The sequence below is a fragment of the Salmo salar genome, chromosome ssa05 (genome assembly GCF_905237065.1).
Source record: "Salmo salar chromosome ssa05, Ssal_v3.1, whole genome shotgun sequence".
Classification (NCBI taxonomy): domain Eukaryota; kingdom Metazoa; phylum Chordata; class Actinopteri; order Salmoniformes; family Salmonidae; genus Salmo; species Salmo salar.
Window position 1 is genome coordinate 12,002,121 of NC_059446.1, and position 27,940 is coordinate 12,030,060.

General features: G+C 48.1%; 1 protein-coding gene across 1 annotated transcript; it reads left to right on the forward strand.

Annotated features, from left to right (window-relative positions):
* Nucleotides 1-26,942, forward strand: LOC106604256 (FH2 domain-containing protein 1). Its single transcript, XM_045717905.1, has 12 exons — nt 1-429; nt 3,221-4,634; nt 5,830-5,891; nt 11,653-11,755; nt 13,081-13,166; nt 13,510-13,610; nt 15,673-15,743; nt 15,960-16,067; nt 17,181-17,251; nt 22,702-22,819; nt 23,226-23,390; nt 23,756-26,942. Exons 2-12 carry the CDS (start codon nt 4,161-4,163, stop codon nt 25,796-25,798), a joined length of 3,402 nt encoding a protein of 1,133 aa, XP_045573861.1. The 5' UTR covers nt 1-429; nt 3,221-4,160; the 3' UTR covers nt 25,799-26,942.
* The last annotated feature ends 998 nt before the right edge of the window (nt 26,943-27,940 follow it).

The following is a 27,940-nucleotide window of genomic DNA, read 5'->3' on the forward strand; positions in this document are numbered from 1 at the left end:
GTTGGGCGGAAACAACGCAAAAAGATCAGGACCGCGTTCAGTTGCCAAACGTCTTGAAACCTTGCAGATAGAAATGCATGAATAGAGGCGACGTGATTCCTTATTCTACATGTCAGGGTGGCAAGTTTTTTTCTACTTAACATATTTATTTCCGATTGTTCCAAAACGTCCCTGGGCAAATGAAGGACGCGGCGGCGGGCATGCGCGTTCCTTCAGCGCTTGGAAAGTTTTCCTGCAAGTTGAGCGGAGCAGAGGAGAACACTTGAAGCTGCGGAGCAGCATAATGCGTTGGCTTGAGTGAGGAGGCAAGCAACAGAGAACGAAATAAAACAATGTGTTTTTCATTGAAGTTTACAACAATAAATAAGGATTTGTAAAATAAGTGTTGGCAATAACTTTGGAAAGTTGGATATCGCATCATAACGCACTGTAAGTAGCATGTGGTTTTGTTTTTAGGGATTTTGTTGCAGGAAAAATTGGAAATAACCATGAGAGGATTTCGATTAACCGGGGAATTGCATTATTGCAAATTCTCTATTGCCTTAACCATTGTTTTATAAAGTAATTTAGCCTACATTTCATTGAGAAAAAAACATGTGCAGAGATTTAATTTAAAACTTCCAGGTGACTGAGTGTTTTAAATGAAAGTCTATTTTAGGAACTGACACCGTTTAGGCTACATTTGACAATTGGATGTGTTTGTTTTCGGCGTTTCCATAGAAAAGCAGTCCTGTAACCTAAGGCTTACTCTTCTTTCCTCCTTGATTAAAACCATCAGGCTATGCGGTGCGAAGTGGAACAACTAACTTGGCATTGATCAAGCGCCTCAGTGCCCCACTGTTGTCATTCATGCAAAGAATACCAAATGAGGAGGCCCACATGTTGCCATTTATGATTGAATAACTTATTTTCAATCAGATGAAATAGAACATGCACTTGAAACCTTTATGACTCATTTGTGTAATTGCAGGTTAGTAATAAACTTTCCAGTGGGTGCGTGACGCTTATTGCTAAATTTTGGAATCTGTTTAATATTCGTGACTGGACTTGTCTTATCTGATGATAATCTAGTAATATAATACCCGAGAAATGTAGGGACGTTTTCGTTAACTCTATAATGTGTGTGTGAGAGAGGATCATTTGTTTCAATACACCTCTCTCCCTCTGATGTCTAAATTTGCAATAATTAGAAGGAAATGCAACAGGCAGGGCATTGTGGAGGTGTGGACTTGAGGCAGGCATCAGGGTGAAACCCTCCTCTCTCTCCCAGTACTTTCCCCAACACCTTGAACTTCATATGAGAATGTAACTGAACTGTAACCGAGCTGGAGAGTGTAACCTAACTGTAACCGAACTGGAGAGTGTAACCAAACTGTAACCGAACTGTAACCGAACTGGAGAGTGTAACCGAACTGTAACTGAACTGGAGAGTGTAACCAAACTGGAGAGTATAACCGAACTGTAACCGAACTGGAGAGTGTAACCGAACTGGAGAGTGTAACCGAACTGTAACCGAACTGGAGAGTGTAACCGAACTGTAACCGAACTGGAGAGTGTAACCGAACTGTAACCGAACTGGAGAGTGTAACCAAACTGTAACCGAACTGGAGAGTGTAACCGATCTGGAGAGTGTAACCGAACTGGAGAGTGTAACCAAACTGTAACCGAACTGGAGAGTGTAACCAAACTGTAACCGAACTGGAGAGTGTAACCACACTGTAACCAAACTGTAACCGAACTGGAGAGTGTAACCACACTGTAACCGAACTGTAACCGAACTGGAGAGTGTAACCACACTGTAACCGAACTGTAACCGAACTGGAGAGTGTAACCACACTGTAACCGAACTGGAGAGTGTAACCGAACTGTAACCGAACTGGAGAGTGTAACCGAACTGTAACCGAACTGGAGAGTGTAACCGAACTGGAGAGTGTAACCGAACTGTAACCGAACTGGAGAGTGTAACCGAACTGGAGAGTGTAACCGAACTGTAACCGAACTGGAGAGTGTAACCGAACTGTAACCGAACTGGAGAGTGTAACCGAACTGGAGAGTGTAACCGAACTGTAACCGAACTGGAGAGTGTAACCGAACTGTAACCGAACTGGAGAGTGTAACCTAACTGTAACCGAACTGGAGAGTGTAACCAAACTGTAACCGAACTGGAGAGTGTAACCGATCTGGAGAGTGTAACCGAACTGGAGAGTGTAACCAAACTGTAACCGAACTGGAGAGTGTAACCAAACTGTAACCGAACTGGAGAGTGTAACCACACTGTAACCAAACTGTAACCGAACTGGAGAGTGTAACCACACTGTAACCGAACTGGAGAGTGTAACCGAACTGTAACCGAACGGGAGAGTGTAACCACACTGTAACCGAACTGTAACCGAACTGGAGACTGTAACCACAGTGTAACCAAACTGTAACCGAACTGGAGAGTGTAACCAAACTGTAACCGAACTGGAGAGTGTAACCGAACTGTAACCGAACTGGAGAGTGTAACCGAACTGGAGAGTGTCACCGAACTGGAGAGTGTTACCGCCTTGGAGAGTGTAACCGAACTGGAGGTTATATATCTCAGGCAGTGTAACAGCCAGTTAGATCCGCTGTAGAGAGTGATGAACAGAGATATGACAGGCATAACCATGCTGCTAATTAAAGGACTAGCCAGGTGTTGCTATTAGTAGCTTTTTATTTGTAATTTTTTTTCATAAAGAATACAGACATAAGAAATACTTTATTATTTGCAAATGTGGTTTGTCAATCACAATACACAACACAAGTTACATAGTTTCCAAATGCCATAGGTTGATGTAGGCTGAGGCTCAACCTTTTACATCAGGTAATCACAATGAGTGACAATGGAACACTTCGCTTCCGAATCCCAGAGCACATCTAGTGTCATCGTAAATGTCTGGGAACTAAAAGACATGCCTAGTTAAATAAATAGTAACTAAAAGATATGAAGACGTTAATGTCAAGCCCAGAACTAGACCAGACTAGACAGGGTCTGTATTTATAATGTATGTCTGTCTGTCTTTTAAATAAGCCATGTGATCGTGGAGACTGGATGAAATGCTTCATTACATTGTCTGATACCAGCGTAGCCTATACTGCTATTAGCATAATCAAGATGGCATGAGAGGTATTCTGAGGTATGTCTGTCTATGTCTGAACTTTTCTGAGAGTTGATTTCCTTGTGTTGTTGTTGTCCTAGATTGGAGAGACTGGGACTTGCACCACTGTGAGAAGAGAATAGAGAGAGGACACACCTTGGTTGAGTAGAGACATTAAAGCTACAGCCTAACTAGCCCCCATACCTTACATCTCAATATCCATCTATCTATGTTGAACTCTGGCTATCTGCAATGCTAGACCACAACCAGTCCTAAACCCTAGTTGAGCCCTATCCTAACTCCCAACTAGCCTCTATGCTCTTCAACCAGTCCCAGTCCTAAACCCTAGTTGAGCCCTATCCTAACTCCCAACTAGCCTCTATGATCTTCAACCAGTCCCAGTCCTAAACCCAAGTTGAGCCCTATCCTAACTCCCAACTAGCCTCTATGCTCTTCAACCAGTCCCAGTCCTAAACCCTAGTTGAGCCCTATCCTAACTCCCAACTAGCCTCTATGATCTTCAACCAGTCCCAGTCCTAAACCCAAGTTGAGCCCTATCCTAACTCCCAACTAGCCTCTATGCTCTTCAACCAGTCCCAGTCCTAAACCCAAGTTGAGCCCTATCCTAACTCCCAACTAGCCTCTATGCTCTTCAACCAGTCCCAGTCCTAAACCCAAGTTGAGCCCTATCCTAACTCCCAACTAGCCTCTATGCTCTTCAACCAGTCCCAGTCCTAAACCCTAGTTGAGCCCTATCCTAACTCCCACCTAGCCTCTATGCTCTTCAACCAGTCCCAGTCCTAAACCCAAGTTGAGCCCTATCCTAACTCCCAACTAGCCTCTATGCTCTTCAACCAGTCCCAGTCCTAAACCCAAGTTGAGCCCTATCCTAACTCCCAACTAGCCTCTATGCTCTTCAACCAGTCCCAGTCCTAAACCCAAGTTGAGCCCTATCCTAACTCCCAACTAGCCTCAATGCTCTTCAACCAGTCCCAGTCCTAAACCCTAGTTGAGCCCTATCCTAACTCCCACCTAGCCTCTATGCTTATCAACCTAACCGTGTCCGTCAAGGAGTCCCGTGCCTTTCATGGACCGCCACCCGCCAGCCCTCGCGGTGTTGCACCCCTCGTCTTGGAAGTGACAGCGATGGACACCCTTCCTGGCCTTACCTCTGCTCCCCTAACCCAAACCCCTCCTCCACCACCTCCTCCCCCCCCTCCTCCGCCCCCACCTCCCTCCACCTCCTGCTCCTCTCCTCTGACCCGTATGGACTCGGCCCATCGCAGCCGGCTGAGGAAGCTGAACTGGGAGCAGATCCCTAAGGAGAAGGTGGAGGGGAGGAAGAGTGTCTGGAGCGGAGCGGCTACGGAGGAAGAAGATTTCCCTATAGACCTCCATTCTCTGGATGAGCTGTTTGGACAGAAGGACAGTAAACCTCAGGACAGAGCAGGAAGTTTGAGACGCAGGTCTGTGCTGATGCGATGCAGTTCACCCAAGGACACCACCACAGATAAGGTGAGATAGCTGGGAGAGGATGAGAGGGCTGGAGATGAGTGGGAGAGGATGAGAGGGCTGGAGATGAGTGGGAGAGGATGAGAGGGCTGGAGATGAGTGGGAGAGGATGAGAGGGCTGGAGATGAGTGGGAGAGGATGAGAGGGCTGGAGATGGATGAGAGGGCTGGACAAGGATGAGAGGGCTGGACAAGGATGAGAGGGCTGGAGATGGGTTGGTGAGATGGGTGGGAGAGGATGAGAGGGCTGGAGATGGGTTGGTGAGATGGGCGGGGGAGAGGGTGAGATGGGCTGGGATCGGTGGGAGAGGATGAGATGGCTGGAGATGGGTGGAAAAAGATGAGAGGGCTGGAGATGGGTGGGAGAGGATGAGAGGGCTGGAGATGGGTGGGAGAGGATGAGAGGGCTGGAGATGGGTGGGAGAGGATGAGAGGGCTAGAGATGGGTTGGCGAGATGGGTGGGGGAGAGGGTGAGATGGCTGGAGATGGGTTGGTGAGATGGGCGGGGGAGAGGGTGAGATGGGCTGGGATCGGTGGGAGAGGATGAGATGGCTGGAGATGGGTGGAAAAAGATGAGAGGGCTGGAGATGGGTGGGAGAGGATGAGAGGGCTGGAGATGGGTGGGAGAGGATGAGAGGGCTGGAGATGGGTGGGAGAGGATGAGAGGGCTAGAGATGGGTTGGCGAGATGGGTGGGGGAGAGGGTGAGATGGGCTGGCGATGTGTGGGGGAGAGACTGCACCAGAGACGAGGTATGGGATAGGAGTGCAGTATGAGTTACTGCCAGTCGGTCTCCATTCAGCAGTGGTATGTTGTTGCTGTGCCAAGACAACAGCATGCTGGCTAGAGGCAGCCACTGACTGGCACAGAGGCTAGGTGTACTTTAAACTGCCAGGAAGCCTATATTGATGGAATGTGTTGTCTGTAAGGTTGAAAGATATACTGCAAATACCACACAGGAGGTTGGTGACACCTTAATTGGGGGAGGACGGGTTCGTAGCTATGGCTGGAGTGGAATAAGTGGAACGGTATCAAACACATGGTTTCCATGTGTTTGATGTCATTCCATTCACTCCGTACCAGCCATTATTATGAGCCGTCCTCCCCTCAGCAGCCTCCGCTGATTTACCGGTAGACTACTGACTATTATTCCACCTTGATGATAGTATCTGACATGTTCTCTGCATCCGTGTTTGCAGGTCTCACTACTGGACTCCAAACGCAGTATGAATGTTGGGATATTTCTACGGCAGTTTAAGACGTAAGGATCAACTACCCTTTCCTCAGCACACGCTTTCATTTTTTCCCCCTAACAAGTATTTATTTGTAATAAATAGAAGGTCCTAGAGAGTGCATGGTGCTCTGGTATCAGAAGTCAACACCATGAATCAGAAAAGCTTTTAGAGTCTGTAGGAGGGGCTAGGATAGCACTCAGGGGAACAACCCTCCATACTAGAGAGGATGAGCAATCTATCAAGGAGTGGGAAGTGTGTCTGTGCGCACGTGTGAGTGCACGTAAGTGTGTTAGTGTCATGACGGGGGGGGGGTTGTCTAAGTATGAGGGGACAAGGGGTGTCAAGATGGTGACAGGTGTCTAGGAGATGGTATCCTGCCTTAGCAGCTGGACTGTAGGGGAGCACAGGGTGGGTGGGGGGTAAGATGGTGACCCAGGGGGTCAAAGTTGACACCTGCTCAGACCCTTAAGGAGAGCTGCCTTAAGGAGAGTCTGGTCTGTATCATGTTATCTCCCCTCTCATACTGTCCTGAACCACTGGGAGTCTGGTCTGTATCATGTTATCTCCCCTCTCATACTGTCCTGAACCACTGGGAGTCTGGTCTGTATCATGTTATCTCCCCTCTCATACTGTCCTGAACCACTGGGAGTCTGGTCTGTATCATGTTATCTCCCCTCTCATACTGTCCTGAACCACTGGGAGTCTGGTCTGTATCATGTTAGCTCCCCTCTCATACTGTCCTGAACCACTGGGAGTCTGGTCTGTATCATGTTAGCTCCCCTCTCATACTGTCCTGAACCACTGGGAGTCTGGTCTGTATCATGTTAGCTCCCCTCTCATACTGTCCTGAACCACTGGGAGTCTGGTCTGTATCATGTTATCTCCCCTCTCATACTGTCCTGAACCACTGGGAGTCTGGTCTGTATCATGTTATCTCCCCTCTCATACTGTCCTGAACCACTGGGAGTCTGGTCTGTATCATGTTATCTCCCCTCTCATACTGTCCTGAACCACTGGGAGTCTGGTCTGTATCATGTTAGCTCCCCTCTCATACTGTCCTGAACCACTGGGAGTCTGGTCTGTATCATGTTATCTCCCCTCTCATACTGTCCTGAACCACTGGGAGTCTGGTCTGTATCATGTTAGCTCCCCTCTCATACTGTCCTGAACCACTGGGAGTCTGGTCTGTATCATGTTAGCTCCCCTCTCATACTGTCCTGAACCACTGGGAGTCTGGTCTGTATCATGTTATCTCCCCTCTCATACTGTCCTGAACCACTGGGAGTCTGGTCTGTATCATGTTAGCTCCCCTCTCATACTGTCCTGAACCACTGGGAGTCTGGTCTGTATCATGTTATCTCCCCTCTCATACTGTCCTGAACCACTGGGAGTCTGGTCTGTATCATGTTATCTCCCCTCTCATACTGTCCTGAACCACTGGGAGTCTGGTCTGTATCATGTTATCTCCCCTCTCATACTGTCCTGAACCACTGGGAGTCTGGTCTGTATCATGTTATCTCCCCTCTCATACTGTCCTGAACCACTGGGAGTCTGGTCTGTATCATGTTAGCTCCCCTCTCATACTGTCCTGAACCACTGGGAGTCTGGTCTGTATCATGTTATCTCCCCTCTCATACTGTCCTGAACCACTGGGAGTCTGGTCTGTATCATGTTATCTCCCCTCTCATACTGTCCTGAACCACTGGGAGTCTGGTCTGTATCATGTTAGCTCCCCTCTCATACTGTCCTGAACCACTGGGAGTCTGGTCTGTATCATGTTATCTCCCCTCTCATACTGTCCTGAACCACTGGGAGTCTGGTCTGTATCATGTTATCTCCCCTCTCATACTGTCCTGAACCACTGGGAGTCTGGTCTGTATCATGTTAGCTCCCCTCTCATACTGTCCTGAACCACTGGGAGTCTGGTCTGTATCATGTTATCTCCCCTCTCATACTGTCCTGAACCACTGGGAGTCTGGTCTGTATCATGTTAGCTCCCCTCTCATACTGTCCTGAACCACTGGGAGTCTGGTCTGTATCATGTTATCTCCCCTCTCATACTGTCCTGAACCACTGGGAGTCTGGTCTGTATCATGTTATCTCCCCTCTCATACTGTCCTGAACCACTGGGAGTCTGGTCTGTATCATGTTATCTCCCCTCTCATACTGTCCTGAACCACTGAGAGTCTGGTCTGTATCATGTTATCTCCCCTCTCATACTGTCCTGAACCACTGGGAGTCTGGTCTGTATCATGTTAGCTCCCCTCTCATACTCCCCTCTCACACAGGGCTGACAGACAGAGCCATGGTATTAGTGAACACAGGGCCAACAGGCAGAGCCATGGTATTAGTGAACACAGGGCTGACAGACAGAGCCATGGTATTAGTGAACACAGGGCCGACAGATAGAGCCATGGTATTAGTGAACACAGGGCCAACAGGCAGAGCCATGGTATTAGTGAACACAGGGCCGACAGGCAGAGCCATGGTATTACTGAACACAGGGCTGACAGGCAGAGCCATGGTATTAGTGAACACAGGGCCGACAGACAGAGCCAAGATAATCCATTAACTTGACAGGTGTGGCATATCAAGAAGCTGATCTAAACAGTATGATCATTACACAGGTTCACCTTATGCTGGGGACAATAAAAGGCCTCTCTAAAATGTGCAGTTTTGTCACACAACACAATGCCACAGATGTTTTTGAGTGAGCGTGTAATTGGAATGCTGACTGGAGGAAGGTTATTTTCTCTACCATAAGCCGCCTCCAACGTTGTTTTAGAGAATTTGGCAGTATGTCCAACCGGCCTCACAACCGCAGACCACGTGTAACCGCACCAGCCCAGGACCTCCATATACGGCTTCTTCACCTGTAGGATCATCTGAGACCAGCCACCTGGACAGCTGATGAAACTGGGTTTGCACAATCAAAGAATTTCTGCACAAACTGTCATAAACCGTCTCTTGGAAGCTCAACTGCGTGCTTGTCATCCTCACCAGGGTCTTGACTTGACTGCAGTTCGGCGTCACATCCGACTTCAGTGGGCAAATGCTCACCTTCGATGGCCACTGGCACGCTGGAGAAGTGTGCTCTTCACAGATGAATCCCAGTTTCAACTGTACCGGGCAGATGCCAGACAGCATGTATGGCGTCGTGTGGGCGAGCGGTTTGCTGATGTCAACATTGTGAACAGAGTGCCCCATGGTGGGGTTAGGGTATGGGCAGAAATAAGCTACGGAAAACGAACACAGTTACATTTAATTTGAATGCACGGAGATACCGTGATTAGATCCTGATGCCCATTGTCGTGCCATTCATCTGCCGCCATCACCTGTTTCAGCATGATAATGCACGGCCCCATGTCGCAAGGATCTCTACACAATTCCTGGAACCTGAAAATGTCCCAGTTCTTCCATGGCCTGCATATTCACCAGACATGTCACCCATTGAGCATGTTTGGGATGTTCTGGATCGTCGTGTACAACAGCATGTTCCAGTTCCTGCCAATATCAAGCAACTTTGCACAACAATTGAAGAGGAGTGGGACAACATTCCACAGGCCACAATCAACAGCCTGATTACCTCTGTACGAAGGAGATGTTTCGCACTGCATGAGACAAATGATGGTCACACCAGATACTGACTGGATTTCTAATCCACGCCCCTACCTTTTTTTAAAGGTATCTGTGATCAACAGATACATATGTGTATTCCCAGTCATGTGAAATCCATAGATTAGGACCTAACTCAGTAAAATCTTTGAAATTGTTGCATGTGGCTTTTTTATATTTTTGTTCAGTGTATGTATGTAATAAAGGAAGGGAAAGAAAGAGTAGGAGAGAGGGAAGTCAGGGAAATAGTGGGGGGAGGGGAATATAAGGGAGAGAGGGAAGTCAGGGAAATAGTGGGGGGAGGGGACAATAAGGGAGAGAGAGGGAAGTCAGGGAAATAGTGGGGGGAGGGGAATATAAGGGAGAGAGAGGGAAGTCAGGGAAATAGTGGGGGGAGGGGACAATAAGGGAGAGAAAGGGGAGTCAGGGAAATAGTGGGGGGAGGGGACAATAAGGGAGAGAGAGGGAAGTTAGGGAAAGAGGGGGGGAGGGGGGGGGGAGTGGAGAGGTTGAGCCACCAGGACTGATTAGTCATTTGGAGGGAGTCAGGCAGATGAAGGTAATGGACTCCTGGAGGGAGTCAGGCAGATGAAGGTAATGGACTCCTGGAGGGAGTCAGGCAGATGAAGGTAATGGACTCCTGGAGGGAGTCAGGCAGATGAAGGTAATGGACTCCTGGAGGGAGTCAGGCAGATGAAGGTAATGGACTCCTGGAGGGAGTCAGGCAGATGAAGGTAATGGACTCCTGGAGGGAGTCAGGCAGATGAAGGTAATGGACTCCTGGAGGGAGTCAGGCAGATGAAGGTAATGGACTCCTGGCTCCTGGAGGTCACACAGTCAGGAACTGGCTAGTTTCTGCTCTTTCTCTCTGTCTGGTGATATCTCAACCTCTAAGTGTATGTGTGTGTGTGTGTGTGTGTGTGTGTGTGTGTTTTTTTGCTTGCTCAGGGCACATGTCATGCGGTGTGGCGTCAAAGGCCCTTTCCCCCAACAGTCAGTCAGATAAGAGATCATCTTGACCTACAGTGTGTGTGTTTACCAAGCAGTGATCAGAGAAAATCAAACCCATGCTGCCATTCTAGACCCCTGCATGATACCCCTTCCACCATTCTAGACCCCTGCATGATACCCCTTCCACCATTCTAGACCCCTGCATGATACCCCTTCCACCATTCTAGACCCCTGCATGATACCCCTTCCACCATTCTAGACCCCTGCATGATACCCCTTCCACCATTCTAGACCCCTGCATGATACCCCTTCCACCATTCTAGACCCCTGCATGATACCCCTTCCACCATTCTAGACCCCTGCATGATACCCCTTCCACCATTCTAGACCCCTGCATGATACCCCTTCCACCATTCTAGACCCCTGCATGATACCCCTTCCACCATTCTAGACCCCTGCATGATACCCCTTCCACCATTCTAGACCCCTGCATGATACCCCTTCCACCATTCCAGACCCCTGCATGATACCCCTTCCACCATTCTAGACCCCTGCATGATACCCCTTCCACCATTCTAGACCCCTGCATGATACCCCTTCCACCATTCTAGACCCCTGCATGATACCCCTTCCACCATTCTAGACCCCTGCATGATACCCCTTCCACCATTCTAGACCCCTGCATGATACCCCTTCCACCATTCTAGACCCCTGCATGATACCCCTTCCACCATTCTAGACCCCTGCATGATACCCCTTCCACCATTCTAGACCCCTGCATGATACCCCTTCCACCATTCTAGACCCCTGCATGATACCCCTTCCACCATTCTAGACCCCTGCATGATACCCCTTCCACCATTCCAGACCCCTGCATGATACCCCTTCCACCATTCCAGACCCCTGCATGATACCCCTTCCACCATTCCAGACCCCTGCATGATACCCCTTCCACCATTCCAGACCCCTGCATGATACCCCTTCCACCATTCCAGACCCCTGCATGATACCCCTCTTTTCTTCATTTTTAAATAATTAGTGTTATCTTGAATCACCTCAGTATATCAGTAACTTCCATCCTCTGTGGCTAAAACCACATTTCCCTAAACCCTGCAGACAGTGCAGCTGCGTTTGAGGTGTGTGTGTGTGTGTGTGTGTGTGTGTGTGTGTGTGTGTGAGAAGTCATCCATAGAGCTGATGTGTGTTGTCATGTTTCCACAGGGCTGTCCAGGACATAGTTGAGGATATCCGGCAGGGGGTTGGGACCCGCTACGGGGCCGAGAAATTGTCTGAGCTCTGCAAACTTCTGCCTGACGCAGACGAGGTAAAGACTCTGCTCTGTGTCCTCTCCGACACACCGTAGCTCCTACTGCAACAACGCTGACTAACCTGTAGCCCCCCACCCCTCATCATCTGGTTCTCATTATCCTGATCAACAGTTTGCCATTACATCATCGTTGAGAAATTCTTACTGACAATACATGTTGTAAAAGATGTTGCCGATGACTGCACGTGTTGTATATGGACATGGTTATAAGAATATAACAGTCATAAGAATCATCCTGGGTGATGGTGGGTGTTACCACTGGACTCACCCTGGGTGATGGTGGGTGTTACCACTGGACTCACCCTGGGTGATGGTGGGTGTTACCACTGGACTCACCCTGGGTGATGGTGGGTTTTACCACTGGACTCACCCTGGGTGATGGTGGGTTTTACCACTGGACTCACCCTGGGTGATGGTGGGTTTTACCACTGGACTCACCCTGGGTGATGGTGTGTTTTACCACTGGACTCACCCTGGGTGATGGTGGGTGTTACCACTGGACTCACCCTGGGTGATGGTGGGTTTTACCACTGGACTCACCCTGGGTGATGGTGGGTTTTACCACTGGACTCACCCTGGGTGATGGGGTTTTTACCACTGGACTCATCCTGGGTGATGGGGGTTTTACCACTGGACTCACCCTGGGTGATGGTGGGTGTTACCACTGGGCTCACCCTGGGTGATGGTGGGTTTTATCACTGGACTCACCCTGGGTGATGGTGGGTTTTACCACTGGACTCACCCTGGGTGATGGTGGGTTTTACCACTGGACTCACCCTGGGTGATGGTGGGTTTTACCACTGGACTCACCCTGGGTGATGGAGGGGTTTTACCACTGGACTCACCCTGGGTGATGGTGGGTTTTACCACTGGACTCACCCTGGGTGATGGGGGGTTTTACCACTGGACTCACCCTGGGTGATGGTGGGTTTTACCACTGGACTCACCCTGGGTGATGGTGGGTTTTACCACTGGACTCACCCTGGGTGATGGTGGGTTTTACCACTGGACTCACCCTGGGTGATGGTGGGTTTTACCACTGGACTCACCCTGGGTGATGGTGGGTTTACCACTGGACTCACCCTGGGTGATGGTGGGTGTTACCACTGGGCTCACCCTGGGTGATGGTGGGTTTTACCACTGGGCTCACCCTGGGTGATGGTGGGTTTTACCACTGGGCTCAATCAAAGCTCTGAATTCTAAATATTATTTCTGGAGATTCTAAACCTGTGTGGAATTCCCAATAAAAGCAATGAGGCTTGTAGATATGAACAGAACTGAGTGATAACGTCTCTATGCTGTCCATCTGGGTATTTTCACAGGAGGCTCGTCTGAAGAGGTTCAAGGCAGAACGCAGTGGGCTTGGGGAACCTGACCTCTTCATGATTCTGCTAGTGGAAGTCCCAAGGTATACCACACAACCCCTAGAACTTTCAGCACCTCATGTTTTACAACCATTACAAACCCTGATCCTGAATTTCTAACTATGGTGCAAAATATTCCAATTGATCTGCTTTTCTCAGGGTGACTGTCTATCTCCTCGTTTTGCAGTGACCCCCTCCCTCCACACACTACTGGTTGATTCACTAGCTTTCCACTCTGTGCTGATGTGTGTGTCTCTGAGGATCAATAAGGCTCTAACCACTTCCATCCTCCTCTTCTCTCCTCTACCACCTCCTCCCCTCATCCTCTCCTCCCCTCATCCTCTCCTCCCCTCATCCCTTCTCTCCTCCCATTTTCTTCCCCATTAGCTTTCGTCTGCGTCTGGATGCCATGATCCTACAAGAGGAGTTTGACCCTGCCGTGACCTCTCTCTGTTTGGCGGCCAGATGTCTGAGGGAGGCGGCCAGAGGTAAACCATCAGCAGGGCCTTTATAGTTAAGGGTTCATCCCAAATGGCACCTTATTCCCTATATAGTGTACTACTGTTGACCAGGTTCCATAGGGATCTGGCCAAAGGTCTCTCTGTCTCTCTCTGTCTCTCTCTGTCTCTCTCTGTCTCTCTCTGTCTCTCTCTCTCTCTCTCTCTCTCTCTCTCTCTCGGTCTGTCTTTCTCTCGGTCTGTCTCTCTTTCTCTTGGTTTCTCTCACTCGGTTTCTCTCTTTCGGTCTCTCTCTCGGTCTGTCTGTCTCTCTCTCGGTCTGTCTGTCTCTCTCGGTCGGTCTGTCTGTCTGTCTCTCTCTTGGTCAGTCTGTCTGTCTGTCTCTTTCTCTCGGTCTGTCTGTCTGTCTCTTTCTCTCGGTCTGTCTGTCTGTCTCTCTCTCTCTCTTGGTCAGTCTGTCTGTCTGTCTCTTTCTCTCGGTCTGTCTGTCTGTCTCTTTCTCTCGGTCTGTCTGTCTGTCTGTCTGTCTGTCTGTCTCGGTCTGTCTGTCTCGGTCTGTCTGTCTCGGTCTGTCTGTCTCGGTCTGTCTGTCTCGGTCTGTCTGTCTCGGTCTGTCTGTCTCGGTCTGTCTCGGTCTGTCTGTCTCGGTCTGTCTCGGTCTGTCTGTCTCGGTCTGTCTCGGTCTGTCTGTCTCGGTCTGTCTCGGTCTGTCTCGGTCTGTCTGTCTCGGTCTGTCTGTCTCGGTCTGTCTGTCTCGGTCTGTCTGTCTCGGTCTGTCTGTCTCGGTCTGTCTCGGTCTGTCTGTCTGTCTGTCTGTCTGTCTGTCTGTCTGTCTGTCTGTCTGTCTGTCTGTCTGTCTGTCTGTCTGTCTGTCTGTCTGTCTGTCTGTCTGTCTGTCTGTCTGTCTGACTGTCTGTCTATCGGTCTCTCGTTCTGTCTCGATCTTTCTCTGTCTCTCGGTCTGTCTCTCTCTCGTTCTGTCTCGATCTTTCTCTGTCTCTCTCGGTCTGTCTCTCTCTCGTTCTGTCTCGATCTTTCTCTGTCTCTCTCTCGGTCTGTCTCGATCTTTCTCTGTCTCTCTCTCGGTCTGTCTCTCTCGGTCTCTCTCTCTCTTGGTCTGTCTGTCTGTCTCTCTCAATTCAATTCAAGGGGCTTTATTAGCATGGGAAACATACATATTAACATTGCCAAAGCAAGTGAAGTAGATAATACACAAAAGTGAAATAAACAATAAAAATGAACTGTAAACATTACAAGTTCCAAAAGAATAAAGACATTACAAATGTCATATCGTGTGTATATATACAGTGTTGTAATGATGTACAAATGGTTAAAGTACAAAAGGGAAAATAAATCAACATAAATATGGGTTGTATTTACAATGATGTTTGTTCTTCACTGGCTGACCTTTTCTTGTGGCAACAGGTCACAAATCTTACTGCTGTGATGGCACACTTTGGTATTTCACCCAGTAGATCTGGGAGTTTATCAAAATCGGGTTTGTTTTTGAATTCTTTGTGGGTTTGTGTAATCTGAGGGAAATATGTGTCTCTAATATGGTCATACATTTAGCAGGAGGTTAGGAAGTGCAGCTCAGTTTCCACCTCGTTTTGTGGGTAGTGTGCACATAGCCTGTCTTCTCTTGAGAGCCAGGTCTGCCTTCGGTGACCTTTCTCAATAGCAAGGCTATGCTCACTGAGTCTGTACGTAGTCAAGGATTTTCTTAAATTTGTGTCAGTCACAGTAGTCAGGTATTCTGCCACTGTGTACTCTCTGTTTAGAGATTTTTGTTTGCTCAGATTCTTTTGTTAATTCTTTCCAATGTGTCTCTCTCTCTCTCTCTCTCTGTGTCTCTCTCTCTCTGTGTGTGTGTCTCTCTCTCGCTCTCTCGGTGTGTCTCTCTCTCTCTCTCTCTGTGTCTCTCTCTCTCTCTCTCTCTCGCTGTCTGTCTCTCTCTCTCTCTCTCTCTCTGTCTCTCTCTCTCTCTCTCTCTCTCTCTCTCTCTCTCTCTCTCTCTCTCTCTCTCTCTCTCTCTCTCTGTGTGTCTCTCTCTCGCTCTCTCGGTGTCTCTCTCTCTCTCTTTCTCTCTCAGAGCTGTTGAGCTGTCCTGAGCTGCACTCCATCCTCCGTCTGGTTCTGAAGGCAGGAAACTACATGAACGCTGTGAGTATTCATGTTTCCTTTCTTCTCCTCCTTTCTTTTTACCTTTCAGATGAAAGAGAGAGCTGTCCTTTATCTGTGTGCACAATGCTGCTGGTTTAGGACTGGGGTGTGTTCCAGAGCCTCATTCTGGCGGCATCTGGGTTTTGTAATGTGTTTGTTTAAGATGTCAGGTTTGTTTGTGACCTCTTTTCACTGACCTACTGTATTTGACCTCAGGGTGGGTACGCAGGCAATGCAGCAGGGTTCCGAATCCCATCCCTGCTCAAGCTGGCCGACACTAAAGCCAACAAGCCAGGCATGAACCTCCTGCACTTCGTGGCCATGGTAAGACCTGATCTAGGATCAGGTATCCTTTACCCATATATTGTAGCTGTATTCATTATCATCTACAATGCAAAACTGATCCTCCTGTACTTCGTGGCCATGGTAAGACCTGATCTAGGATCAGGTATCCTTTACCCATATACTGTAGCTGTATTCATTATCATCTAGAATGCAAAACTGATCCTACTGTACTTCAGCACCCCTCGCCCTGATGTCGTCAAATATACACCTTCCTAATATTGAGTTGCACCCCGACCTTTTTGCCCTCAGAACAGCCTCGATTTGTCAGGGCATGGATTTTACAAGGTGTTGATAGCGTTCCACAGGGTTACTGGCCCATGTTGACTCCAATGCTTCCCACAGTTGTGTCAAGTTGGCTGCATGTCCTTTGGGTGGTGGACCATTCTTGATACACATGGGAAACTCTTGAGCGTGAAAAACCCAGCAGCATTGCAGTTCATGACACACATCGTTGCGCCTGGGACCTACTACCATACTCCGTTCAAAGGCACTTAAAGATTTTGTCTTTCCCATTCACCCTCTGAATGGCAAACATACACAATCCATATCTCAATTGTCTCCTCCCCTTCATCTACACTGATTTGAAGTAGATTTAACAAGCGACATCAATAAGGGATCATAGCTTTCACCTGGTCGGTCTGTCATGGAAAGAGCAGTGGTTCATCATGTTTTGTACACTCAGTGACCCTTGAAGTGCTTGACTTTAGTTTATCTTTCAGTCAAGACCTACTTATAGCTATAGCAGTAATATGGCACACATCTAAATGAACTCTCTCTAGATCTATTCATTCATCCCAGACTTCTCTTTTATTGAAGACTAACAACCATCTGACAGACTGCTCATTTAGTTTCCTTTACAAAAACTACACACTTTTTCTTATTTAGCTAAATTGTTCAACTGGCACAGATAAAACAGGTCTTCAAAATCTCTTTCAAACTATGTGTTGGGTATTTGTTGTATTTGACCAACCATGAATTCACAATAACCACATCAACACACTGAATCGTGACACAATGCAATGATTCATCCAGAATTATGACGGCTCACTGTGTGAAACAATAGCTGGATCAGCTCTGTCTCTGTCTCCACAGGAAGCGGTGAAAAAGGACCAGAGTTTACTGTCGTTTCCCGGCCAACTAGGACACGTCGGCCCCGCCTCCAGGTCAGTAAGAGCCAATAATACAGATCCCTCCCAAGATTAGAAATGCCCTCCTTCCTTCCTCATAGGGGACTGGGCAACGTTCAGTTGCCAAACGCTGTCAAACTTTGCAAATAGAAATGCCACGAATAGAGCCAACATGATTCCTTGTTCTACATGTCAGAGAGGCATGTTTCTTCTATATTACATATTTCTATCCGAACGTTCCAAAACATTGCCCCGCTGAACGCGCCCCAGTTCTAATAGTTTGAAAATCTACCTCGGGGCAAAAACAGATATTTGCTTGATCTGCATATAAAGCAAGATTTTCACTTCATTGCTTTTAACCAATCCAGCAGATCTGTAATGACTGAATGAATTAAACGGAGGAAAGAAGGAAGGAAGTGTTTGAACATGGCCCGTGGTGTTTTGGATGCTTCTGGGGACCATATGAGATCCGCAGGCTATACACGTACACGTACACGTACACGTACACACACACACACACACACACACACACACACACACACACACACACACACACACACACACACTACGCCCCACACAAAATACATCCCACAAAGCTGCTTTAAGACCAGTTCCAACTGGACTGTATTGTGTTACGGTTCTGTCCAGCTGTTAGTCATACAGCTATCCCCTTGTCATGAGCAACATGTCTGTTTCAATATCACGGCTCTGTTGGGGTGTTGGGTTTGGTTAGCTATGTAGGACCCTTAGATTGAGTCCCAAGTGGCACCCTATTCTCTATATAGTGCACTACTTTTGACCAGAGCTCTAGATATAGTGCACTATATAGGGAATAGGGTGCCATTTGGGAAACACTCTTACTGTCAGTTACTCTGTGAGTATCGGTGTCTGTATTTATTATGGATTCCCATTAGCTGCTATCTGGGGTCCAGCAAAATTAAGGCAGTTAATACCATTTTAAAAACAGTACAATACATTCAGACTGTGTTCCCTCTGGCCCCTACTCTACTACCACATATATACAGTACAAAGATCGTACTTTTTGGAGAAATGTCCTCTGGTTTTATGAAACAAAATAGAACTGTTTGGCCATCGTTTAGATTGGAGGAAAAAGGGGGAGGCTTGCAAGCCGAAGAACACCATCCCAACTGTGAAGCACGGGGGTGGCAGCGTCATGTTGTGGGGGTGCTTTGCTGCAGGAGGGACTGGTGCACTTCACAAAATAGATAGCATCATGAGGACGGAAAATTATGTGGATATATTGAAGCAACATCTCAAGACATCAGTCAGGAAGTTAAAGCTTGGTCGCAAATGGGTCTTCCAAATGGACAATTACCCCAAGCATACTTCCAAAGTTGTGGCAAAATAGCTTAAGGACAACAAAGTCAAGGTATTGGAGTGGCCATCACAAAGCCCTGACCTCAATCCTGTAGAACATTTTTGGCCAGAACTGAAAAAGTGTGTGCGAGCAAGGCCTACAAACCTGACTCAGTTACACCAGCTCTGTCAGGAGGAATGGGCCAAAATTCACCCAACTTATTGTGTGGGAAGCTTGTGGAAGGCTACCTGAAATGTTTGACCCAAGTTAAACAATTTAAAGGCAATGCTACTCAATGCTAATTGAGTGTATGTAAACTTCTGACCCACTGGGAATGTGATGAAAGAAATAAAAGCTGAAATAAATCATTCTCTACTATTATTCTGACATTTCACATTCTTAAAATAAAGTGCTGAACCTGACCTAAGACAGTGAATTTTTACTAGGATTAAATGTCAGGAATTGTGAAAAACTGAGTTTAAATGTATTTGGCTAAGGTGTATGCAAACTTCTGACTTCAACTGTATGTTGAACAGTATAAAAAGCAGTCTGCAAGCTCTGGAAACCTTTTGTGAGAGACAAGGCACAACAATAAATAACAGTATCATCAGCATAAAAGTGAAGTTGCAAATTTAGCAAATTTTTGTCAAAATTATTTATATGAATAGGAGGGGACCAAGTACAGAGCCATGGGCCTACATGTAGGTGGAGTTATTAATGTGACTATGCATAAATAATAACAGAGTAGCAGCGGTGTGAAAGAGGGGGTAAGGGGGCAATGCAAATACTCTGGGTCATTTGATTAGATAGACATTTGATTAGATGTTCAGGAGTCTTATGGCTTGGGGGTAGAAGCTGTTTAGAAGCCTCTTGGACCTAGACGCTCCGGTACAGCTTGCCATGCGGTAGCAGAGAGAACAGTCTATGACTAGGGTGGCTTGAGTCTTTGACAATTTTTAGGGCCTTCCTCTGACACCTCCTGGTGTAGAGGTCCTGGATGGCAGGAAGCTTGTGATGTACTGGGCCGTACGCATTACCCTCTGTAGTGCCTTGCGGTGGGAGGCCGAGCAGCTGCCATAACAGGCAGTGATGCAACCAGTCAGGATACTCTCGATGGTGCAGCTGTAGAACCTTTTGAGGATCTGAGGGCCCATGCCAAGTCTTTTCAGTCTCCTGAGGGGGAATAGGTTTTGTCGTGCCCTCTTCACAACTGTCTTGGTGTGCTTGGACCCATGTTAGTTTGTTGGTGATGTGGACACCAAGGAACTTGAAGCTCTCAACCTGTTCCACTGCAGCCCCGTCGATGAGAATGGGGGCGTGCTCAGTCCTCCTTTTCCTGTAATCAATCAATCATCTCCTTTGTCTTGATCATGTTGAGGGAGAGGTTGTTGTCCTGGCACCAAATGGCCAGGTCTCTGACCTCCTCCCTATAGGTTGTCTCATCATTGTCGGTGATCAGGCCTACCACTGTTGTGTCATCGGCAAACTTAATGGTGGCGTTGGAGTCGTGTCTGGCCGTGCAGTCATGAGTGAACTGAGAATTCAGGAGGGGACTGAGCATGCAGCCCTGAGGGGCCCCTGTGTTGAGGATCAGCGTGGTGGATGTGTTGTTACCTACCCTTACCACCTGGGGGCGGCCCGTCAGGAAGACCAGAATCCAGTTGCAGAGGGAGGTGTTTAGTTCCAGGGTCATTAGCTTTTTGATGAGCTTTGAGGGCACTATGGTGTTGAACGCTGAGCAGTAGTCAATGAATAGCATTCTCACATTGGTGTTCCTTTTGTCCAGGTGGGAAAGGACAGTGTGCAAATTGGAGAGGGTCTAGGGTTTCTAGGATAATGGTGTTGTGAGCCATGACCAGCCTTTCAAAGCACTTCATGGCTACAGACGTGAGTGCTATGTGTTGGTAGTCATTTAGGCATGTTACCTTAGTGTTCTTGGGCACAGGCACTATGGTGGTCTGCTTAAAACATGTTATTATTACAGACTCGGACAGGGAGAGTTTGAACATTTCAGTGAAGACACTTGCCAGTTGGTCAGAGCATGCTCGCAGTGCACATCCTGGTAATCTGTCTGGCCCTGCGGCCTTGTGAATGTTGACCTGTTTAAAGGTCTTACTCACATCGGCTGCAGAGAGCGTGATCACACAGTTGTCCAGAACAGCTGGTGCTCTCATGCATGTTTCAGTGTTATTTGCCTCAAAACGAGCATAGAAGTAGTTTAGCTCGTCTGGTAGGCTTGTGTCACTGGGCAGCTCTCGGCGGTGCTTCCCTTTGTATGTAATGGTTTGCAAGCCCTGCCACATCCGACGAGCATCGGAGCCGGTGGAGTACAATTCTATTTTAGTCCTGTATTGAAGCTTTGCTTGTTTGATGGTTTGTCGGAGGGCATAGCGGTATTTCTTATAAGCTTCCGGATTAGAGCCCCCACTCCTTGAAAGCAGCAGCTCTAGCCTTTAGCTCGATGCGGATGTTGCCTGTAATCCATGGCTTCTAGTTGGGGTATGTACGTACGGTCACTGTGCACTTATTAAGCCAATGACTGATGTGGTGTATTCCTCAATGCCATCGGTAGAATCCCGGAACATATTCCAGTCTGTGCTAGAAAAACAGTCCTGTAGCTTAGCATCTGCTTCATCTGACCACTTTTTTATTGATCTAGTCACTGGTGTTTCCTGCTTTCATTTTTGCTTGTAAGCAGGAACCAGGAGGATAGAATTATGATCAGATTTGCCAAATGGAGGGTGAGGGAGATCTTTGTACGAGTCTCTGTGTGTGGAGTAAAGGTGGTCTGGAGTTTGTTTTCGCTCTGGTTGCCCATTTAACATGCTAATAGAAATTTGGTGAAACTGATTTGTTTCCCTGCATTAAAGTCCCCAGCCACTAGGAGCGTCTCTGGATGAGTGTTTTCCTGTTTGCTTATGGCGGAATACAGCTCATTGAGTGCGGTCTTAGTGCCAGCATCGGTCTGTGGTGGTCTGTAGACAGCTACGAAAAATACAGATGAAAACTCTCTAGGTAGATAGTGTGGTCTTCAGCTTATCATGAGATACTCTACCTCAGGCGAGCAACACCTCGAGACTTCCTTAGATATCGTGCACCAGCTGTTGTTTACAAATATACATAGTCCGCCGCCATGTCTTACCAGACGCCGCTGTTCTATCCTGCCGATACAGCGTATAACCAGCCAGCTGTATGTTGATAATGTCGTTGTTCAGCCACGACTCCGTGAAGAATAAGATTTTCATTTTTAACGTCCTCTTGGTAGTATAATCTTCCTCGTAGGTCGTCGATTTTATTTTCCAATGATTGCAGGTTAGCTAATAGAACGGAAGGCAGTGGGGGTATTTTTGATCGCCTACGAATTCTCAGAAGGTAGCCCGAACTCTGTCCTCTTTTCCTCCGTCTTCTCTTCACGCAAAGGACGGGGATTTGGGCCTGTTAGTAAAAAAAATAAGTTATGAAACAAAAAAACACATTCAGTTAGCTGACGTTTTACGTGCTCCTATCTTCTCCGGCGCCATGATACTGATGCATCAGTCATTGTTGCTGATCAGTGCTGTGCTTGTTGAATGTCCTTCTCTATAAGCATGTTTACTGTAAGTCAGTCAGGACCTAGTAATGAGCGACAGCCTGCTGGGGCAGAGCCAAAGGGGAAATTTTGGATGTATTACGTTATCTGTTAGAGGAAAATAACAGCTTGATGTAGGTCACAGCTTGGGAACAGCTTTGAGTTATAATCTAAGTAACAGCATCTTCTACAACAAAGATTCATATGGTTTGATTTGCCGCACGCTAGTCTCTCACGGATCGCAGCAACCGGTTGGGTTGTGGTTTAAAAACCCATGGTTTTATCCAGAGTCGTATATTTTGGCCAACTTTTGGTCACAGAAACTCACAGCGATCACTTTACTATCATCTATGAAGGTAGACTCTGCAAAATGACGTTGCCACGAGCAGCACGGGAGATATTGAGATGTGCGAGATACAACACACAGTATCACACAGTTTCTATGCATGTGTATGGGTTTCCTTCATGCTGTTCACACTCTTAGTTGTTATGGTAATTGACCCACTATGCTGTTTACTTTCTGCATCTATCTCATATTGCTGAGTCCACCTTTAAAGTAATGTAAAGTGATGCATCTCTCTTGTCTCTGTCTTCCTATAGGTTGTGTGAGGAGTCGGTAGTAGAGGATCTCTCCAGGCTCCACATGCATGTGGCATCCCTGAGGATCAGTGTCCAGACGGAGGCAGAGATCCAGCAGCTCACACAGCCTTTCCTGGAGGTACGGACCTGAACTAGATTCTAGAACATGGATTTAGAACACACACTGATCTAGAAAATATATCATTCTAGATCTACAGCACATCTATGGTGTCTAGTGAAGTGAGAATTTATGAACTCACAAAGAACAAAACTGAAACTCACATGGCTTTGGTTAACCCTGAGTCTCTTCCCTCCATATTCTTCCTCCTTGGTCAAAATACACAACAGTCAGTCTAATCTTGCTATCTCTCGCTCTCTCGCTCTCTCTCTCTCTTGCTCTCTCCTCTCCTCTCCATCTCTCTCGCTCTCCATCTCTCTCGCTCTCGCTCTCTCTCTCTCTTGCTCTCTCTCTCTCCATCTCCATCTCTCCATCTCTCCTCTCCACCTCTCTCTCTTTCTCTCTTTCTCTCTCTTTCTCTCTCTAGGTGGCAGAGGAGCGTCTGAAGGAAGCAGAGGATGAGGTGGAGGGGATGAGGATGTCCAGTCAGGCTCTGGTCCAGTTCTTCTGTGAGGATGACAGCACTTTTAAACTGGAGGAGGCCTGCAGGGTCTTCCACTCATTCTGCCTTCGCTTCCAAAGAGCCGTACAGGTGAGACCGACTGCTTTACATCAAGCTGTCTGCATGGGTTCCCACTATGTACATATTGTAAAAATGTACGAAAAAAAAGAAAATGCCATTTGGTTGTAATTCAAGGTTAGGGTTGGATTTTAAAATAGGATTTTAAGAAGATAATTTGCAGGACTAGGTTGGGCAACCGACTTTGCAACTTGGGCAGATATTGATGACCCTCTGCATGACAGCAATATGAGGTAGTGGGATGGATACCGTAGATATAGATGTAGACAGAGGAGAAAAAGACAGAAGATGGAGGCATAGATGCTGTGCTGATAAATGTATACTTGATGTTTCTTCTTTTACCTGAAACTCATTGAACTCGTCCTGTTCTCCCTCAGGAAAATGCTGAGCGGGAACAGAAGGAGCAGAAACGGATGGAGCGTGAGATAGTGGAGAAGCGTCGCTCCGTGGCCGTGTGTACAGGGCTGGACCTGGACCTGGCTGTGGTTACGGGTCGGGTGTCACCACCGGGAACCCAGGAGAACCAGAATGACCTAGAGAAAACCCTTGAGAACCTGAGCCACACCTGGAGCCGGCGCAGCCTTAGAACCCAGGAGAACCGCAGGCACTCCCACCACCTCCAGAACTACACCTCCGCTCCTATTCAGACATCTCCAGGGCTGCCCTGCCCCACCTACCCCAACCAGGAGAGACCGTCCCTGGGGACCGAGACCAGGACAGAGCCCCTGGTCCATCAGCATCAACCAGTCCTGGAGACTAAGGGACCAAATCATGAGGGGACAACTCAGACTCAAGTCTCACAACCGCAACATGAACTGACTTCTAACATCACTCAAACCCAGTGTGGACGTAGATTCAATGTCACCCAAACCCAACATGGAATATTTCCTAACGTCATTGAAAGCCGACTTGCACCAACGGCTCGAGTGACTCAAACCCACGATGAACGGACAGTTGATGCCAGCCCTGACCAGCGTGTACTGACCACTAAGTCTATGGCCAGTCCTTATAGACACTCCTCCACTACCACTACTGCCATCCCCAGTGTGAGAAGAAATACCATTGGTCTTAGACACAGGTATGGCCTAGAGGGGACTGACCCTACCCCTGTTTCTCAGGCGAAACACACAGACACCTCAGTCAGAGACGCAGCGCATCAGGACCCTGACCTCGCTCAGCTAACAGGGTCAACGGTCACTCAGGTGACTCAGCAGCCCTTCGAGAGCCAATCAGAAACATCCATGGCCACTGACACCCCAGACGGTGTCCAATCACAATCCCAGGAGGCTAAGGGAGCCAATGAGACCACACCAGGACATGGTGGTGCCTTGGAGCTGAGGCTTTCACCTAAGGGCGGACCAACCCAGCAGAGGGAAAACGAATCTTCCTCTACACCAGTGGAACAGAGCTGGCTGCCTCCCAGCCTAACAGAGCTGAGCCCACAGCGGGCACAGGAATGCCCAGAGGTCTCCAGCCCTGACAGGGAGAGGGACAGGTCGTACCCACGTGTGGGCGAAACCCTTGAGTGCCACACCCTGGTCCGAGGTCTGCGTTCCTACGACAACCTATCCCCTCCTCCCACCCCCACCACAACACTCTCCAGAGCCCCACCCAGCCTCTGCTCCAAGTGGAGGAAAGCGAAGCAGGCGGAGACTCCAGGGGCTGGTTCTGGGTCTCCAATGGGGAAAGAGGACTCTCGGGGCGGGGGGATGTCTCCTGTTGTCCTAGGAGGGGCTAAGCGGGGCTTGGTACCCCGTGCAGGTCTACCGAACAATACTGCTATCCATAGGGTGCATTTTCTTTCCAAACCAGAGACACAAACACCCACCGGCCCCGTTCCAAATCCTAATTTACAGACTACACCACGTTCCACTCATCTGGCGTCCCCGTCCATACGCAGCGCCTCCATACGCTCCTCACCCATCACACGTCCTACTACTACCCAGACAGAGGTGAAGCGGCGCGGTAGCACCAGGAGTGAGAGGAGCCAAGCTGGGGTTGAGAACCAGCAGCAGGCCCCAGTGAAACCCACCTTGACCCGCCGGGCATCAGAGAGAGCTGGGCTGGGGCTTGGACCAGAGAGGGAGAGGACTTCTAGCACCAGCACCACTAGTAGTACAGCTACCACCCAGCCAGCCTTTGTCAGAGGCTCTCCTCTCAGGGTGACCAAACGTCTCGCCCCCACCTCCAACTCTGAGACCCAACACTCCTCTCAGCCCCGCTCCACACACAGCCCCTCCTCTGCTACAGCTAAAACCATCCGTACAGCTGTTATAGCTGCGTCCAGGACTAAAACAACCAAGACGAGCCCCGGCACAGAGCCCTCTAGAGCTGCTGTCTCTGCCTGCAAAACCCCCACAGCAACACGGATACCTGGACCTAAAATGTCCCGTCCTGCCTCCTCGCCCATGTGGAAGTGATCGTGGGAGATCATACCACTTTTTCAGTCTTCTGTCCACATGCCTCGGTGTGTTTATGTTTGTCTCCACTGTACATGTATGCGGGTATCAATAAATGACTTGGTGAATTGTATCGGACCTCTCTGTTCTGGAGGGGTAGGCAGTTACCGGTCCATGCAGACTCTCTATTCAGCTTGTCCAGAATCGATGGGGTGTTTTCACTTGGGTCTGTCTTATTGTAAAGTGCAATTAAGGACGTACGAAGTACCTGCCATTCTCGCTCTTGTCTGGCAAGAAGATGACAAAGAACTGCAACTCGAACAAAATGGCTGCCGCTACTCTACATTTACTATGTTTTGCATATGGACAGTAGCTGTACTGTCACTGTAGATAGAAATGTGTTCTGTTCTACACACTACCTCCATCCACTAGTGTCCTGTCCATGCAACAGGGCACTTCAATGAGATACTCTAACCACCTCACACCCAACCTGGACTGTGTCAAGCTACTGAAATGGGTGCCTCATTTGTAGTTCAAGAAAATCGTATGTTTAGAATAATTTGCCACTGCGGCCTCCTCTGTGTCTTGGTCTTCCAACAGATCACTCTCATGGACCAGTCGTTTTAGGTTGTATGTTGAAAATGGCGTGTTCGTCTTCAAAGGTTATTTTATTTAACTTCATCTGCATCCCAAATTGCACCCTATTCCCCATATAGTGCACAACCTTTGACCAGGATCCCCATACAGCTCCTGTCAAAAGTAGTGCACTATGTAGGGAATCATTTCTGAGTCCTCAGTGTTTCGAGTGTGCATTCTTAGAACTGTATTTCTACACCTGTTGTGCTGTTTGATTAGATGCATGGTCCAAACCCAGAGTGAATAGATTGAATTTCTCTTTTGTTGTTTTCTCACCTTGGGCTATCTGTTTGCCCAATCAGCAAGCAATTTGTATGATATCGAATTGATTATTGGTAATTGATCATCCTCATCTCTTCATTCTGACGCACTTTAACAAGTGAAGAGGAGACATGTTGCTAGGATACTCACTGTAATATTCTGCTGCTGTTTATATAAAAAAGATCTTAAAATGAATGGCATGAATTGTTATCCATGGCAACAATGTGTGTATTTGTAAATAACATATAAAATAAATTTGCTAATCAGACTCAGGGTGTCTTTCTGTTTAAAGACGACAAGGAAGTCGGAGGCAGGTGTTCTTCAACGCACAGCTCTGCTTATTTGTTTTTTCTTGCAGTTACTATCCTCCACAGTCTGAGTTTCCCCAAGTTTCCCCAACCTTTCGGTTACTAGCAGCTCTACTAACCAAGCTGCTGACTCGTTACCAGTGTGACGAGACTTCCTCCTCCAGAGATAAAGCTGTCCTGCTCTACTAAACAAGCTGCTGACTCGTTACCAGTGTGACGAGACTTCCTCCTCCAGAGATAAAGCTGTCCTGCTCTACTAACCAAGCTGCTGACTCGTTACCAGTGTGACGAGACTTCCTCCTCCAGAGATAAAGCTGTCCTGCTCTACTAAACAAGCTGCTGACTCGTTACCAGTGTGACGAGACTTCCTCCTCCAGAGATAAAGCTGTCCTGCTCTACTAAACAAGCTGCTGACTCGTTACCAGTGTGACGAGACTTCCTCCTCCAGAGATAAAGCTGTCCTGCTCTACTAACCAAGCTGCTGACTCGTTACCAGTGTGACGAGACTTCCTCCTCCAGAGATAAAGCTGTCCTGCTCTACTAACCAAGCTGCTGACTCGTTACCAGTGTGACGAGACTTCCTCCTCCAGAGATAAAGCTGTCCTGCTCTACTAACCAAGCTGCTGACTCGTTACCAGTGTGACGAGACTTCCTCCTCCAGAGATAAAGCTGTCCTGCTCTACTAAACAAGCTGCTGACTCGTTACCAGTGTGACGAGACTTCCTCCTCCAGAGATAAAGCTGTCCTGCTCTACTAACCAAGCTGCTGACTCGTTACCAGTGTGACGAGACTTCCTCCTCCAGAGACAAAGCTGTCCTGCTCTACTAACCAAGCTGCTGACTCGTTACCAGTGTGACGAGACTTCCTCCTCCAGAGATAAAGCTGTCCTGCTCTACTAACCAAGCTGCTGACTCGTTACCAGTGTGACGAGACTTCCTCCTCCAGAGACAAAGCTGTC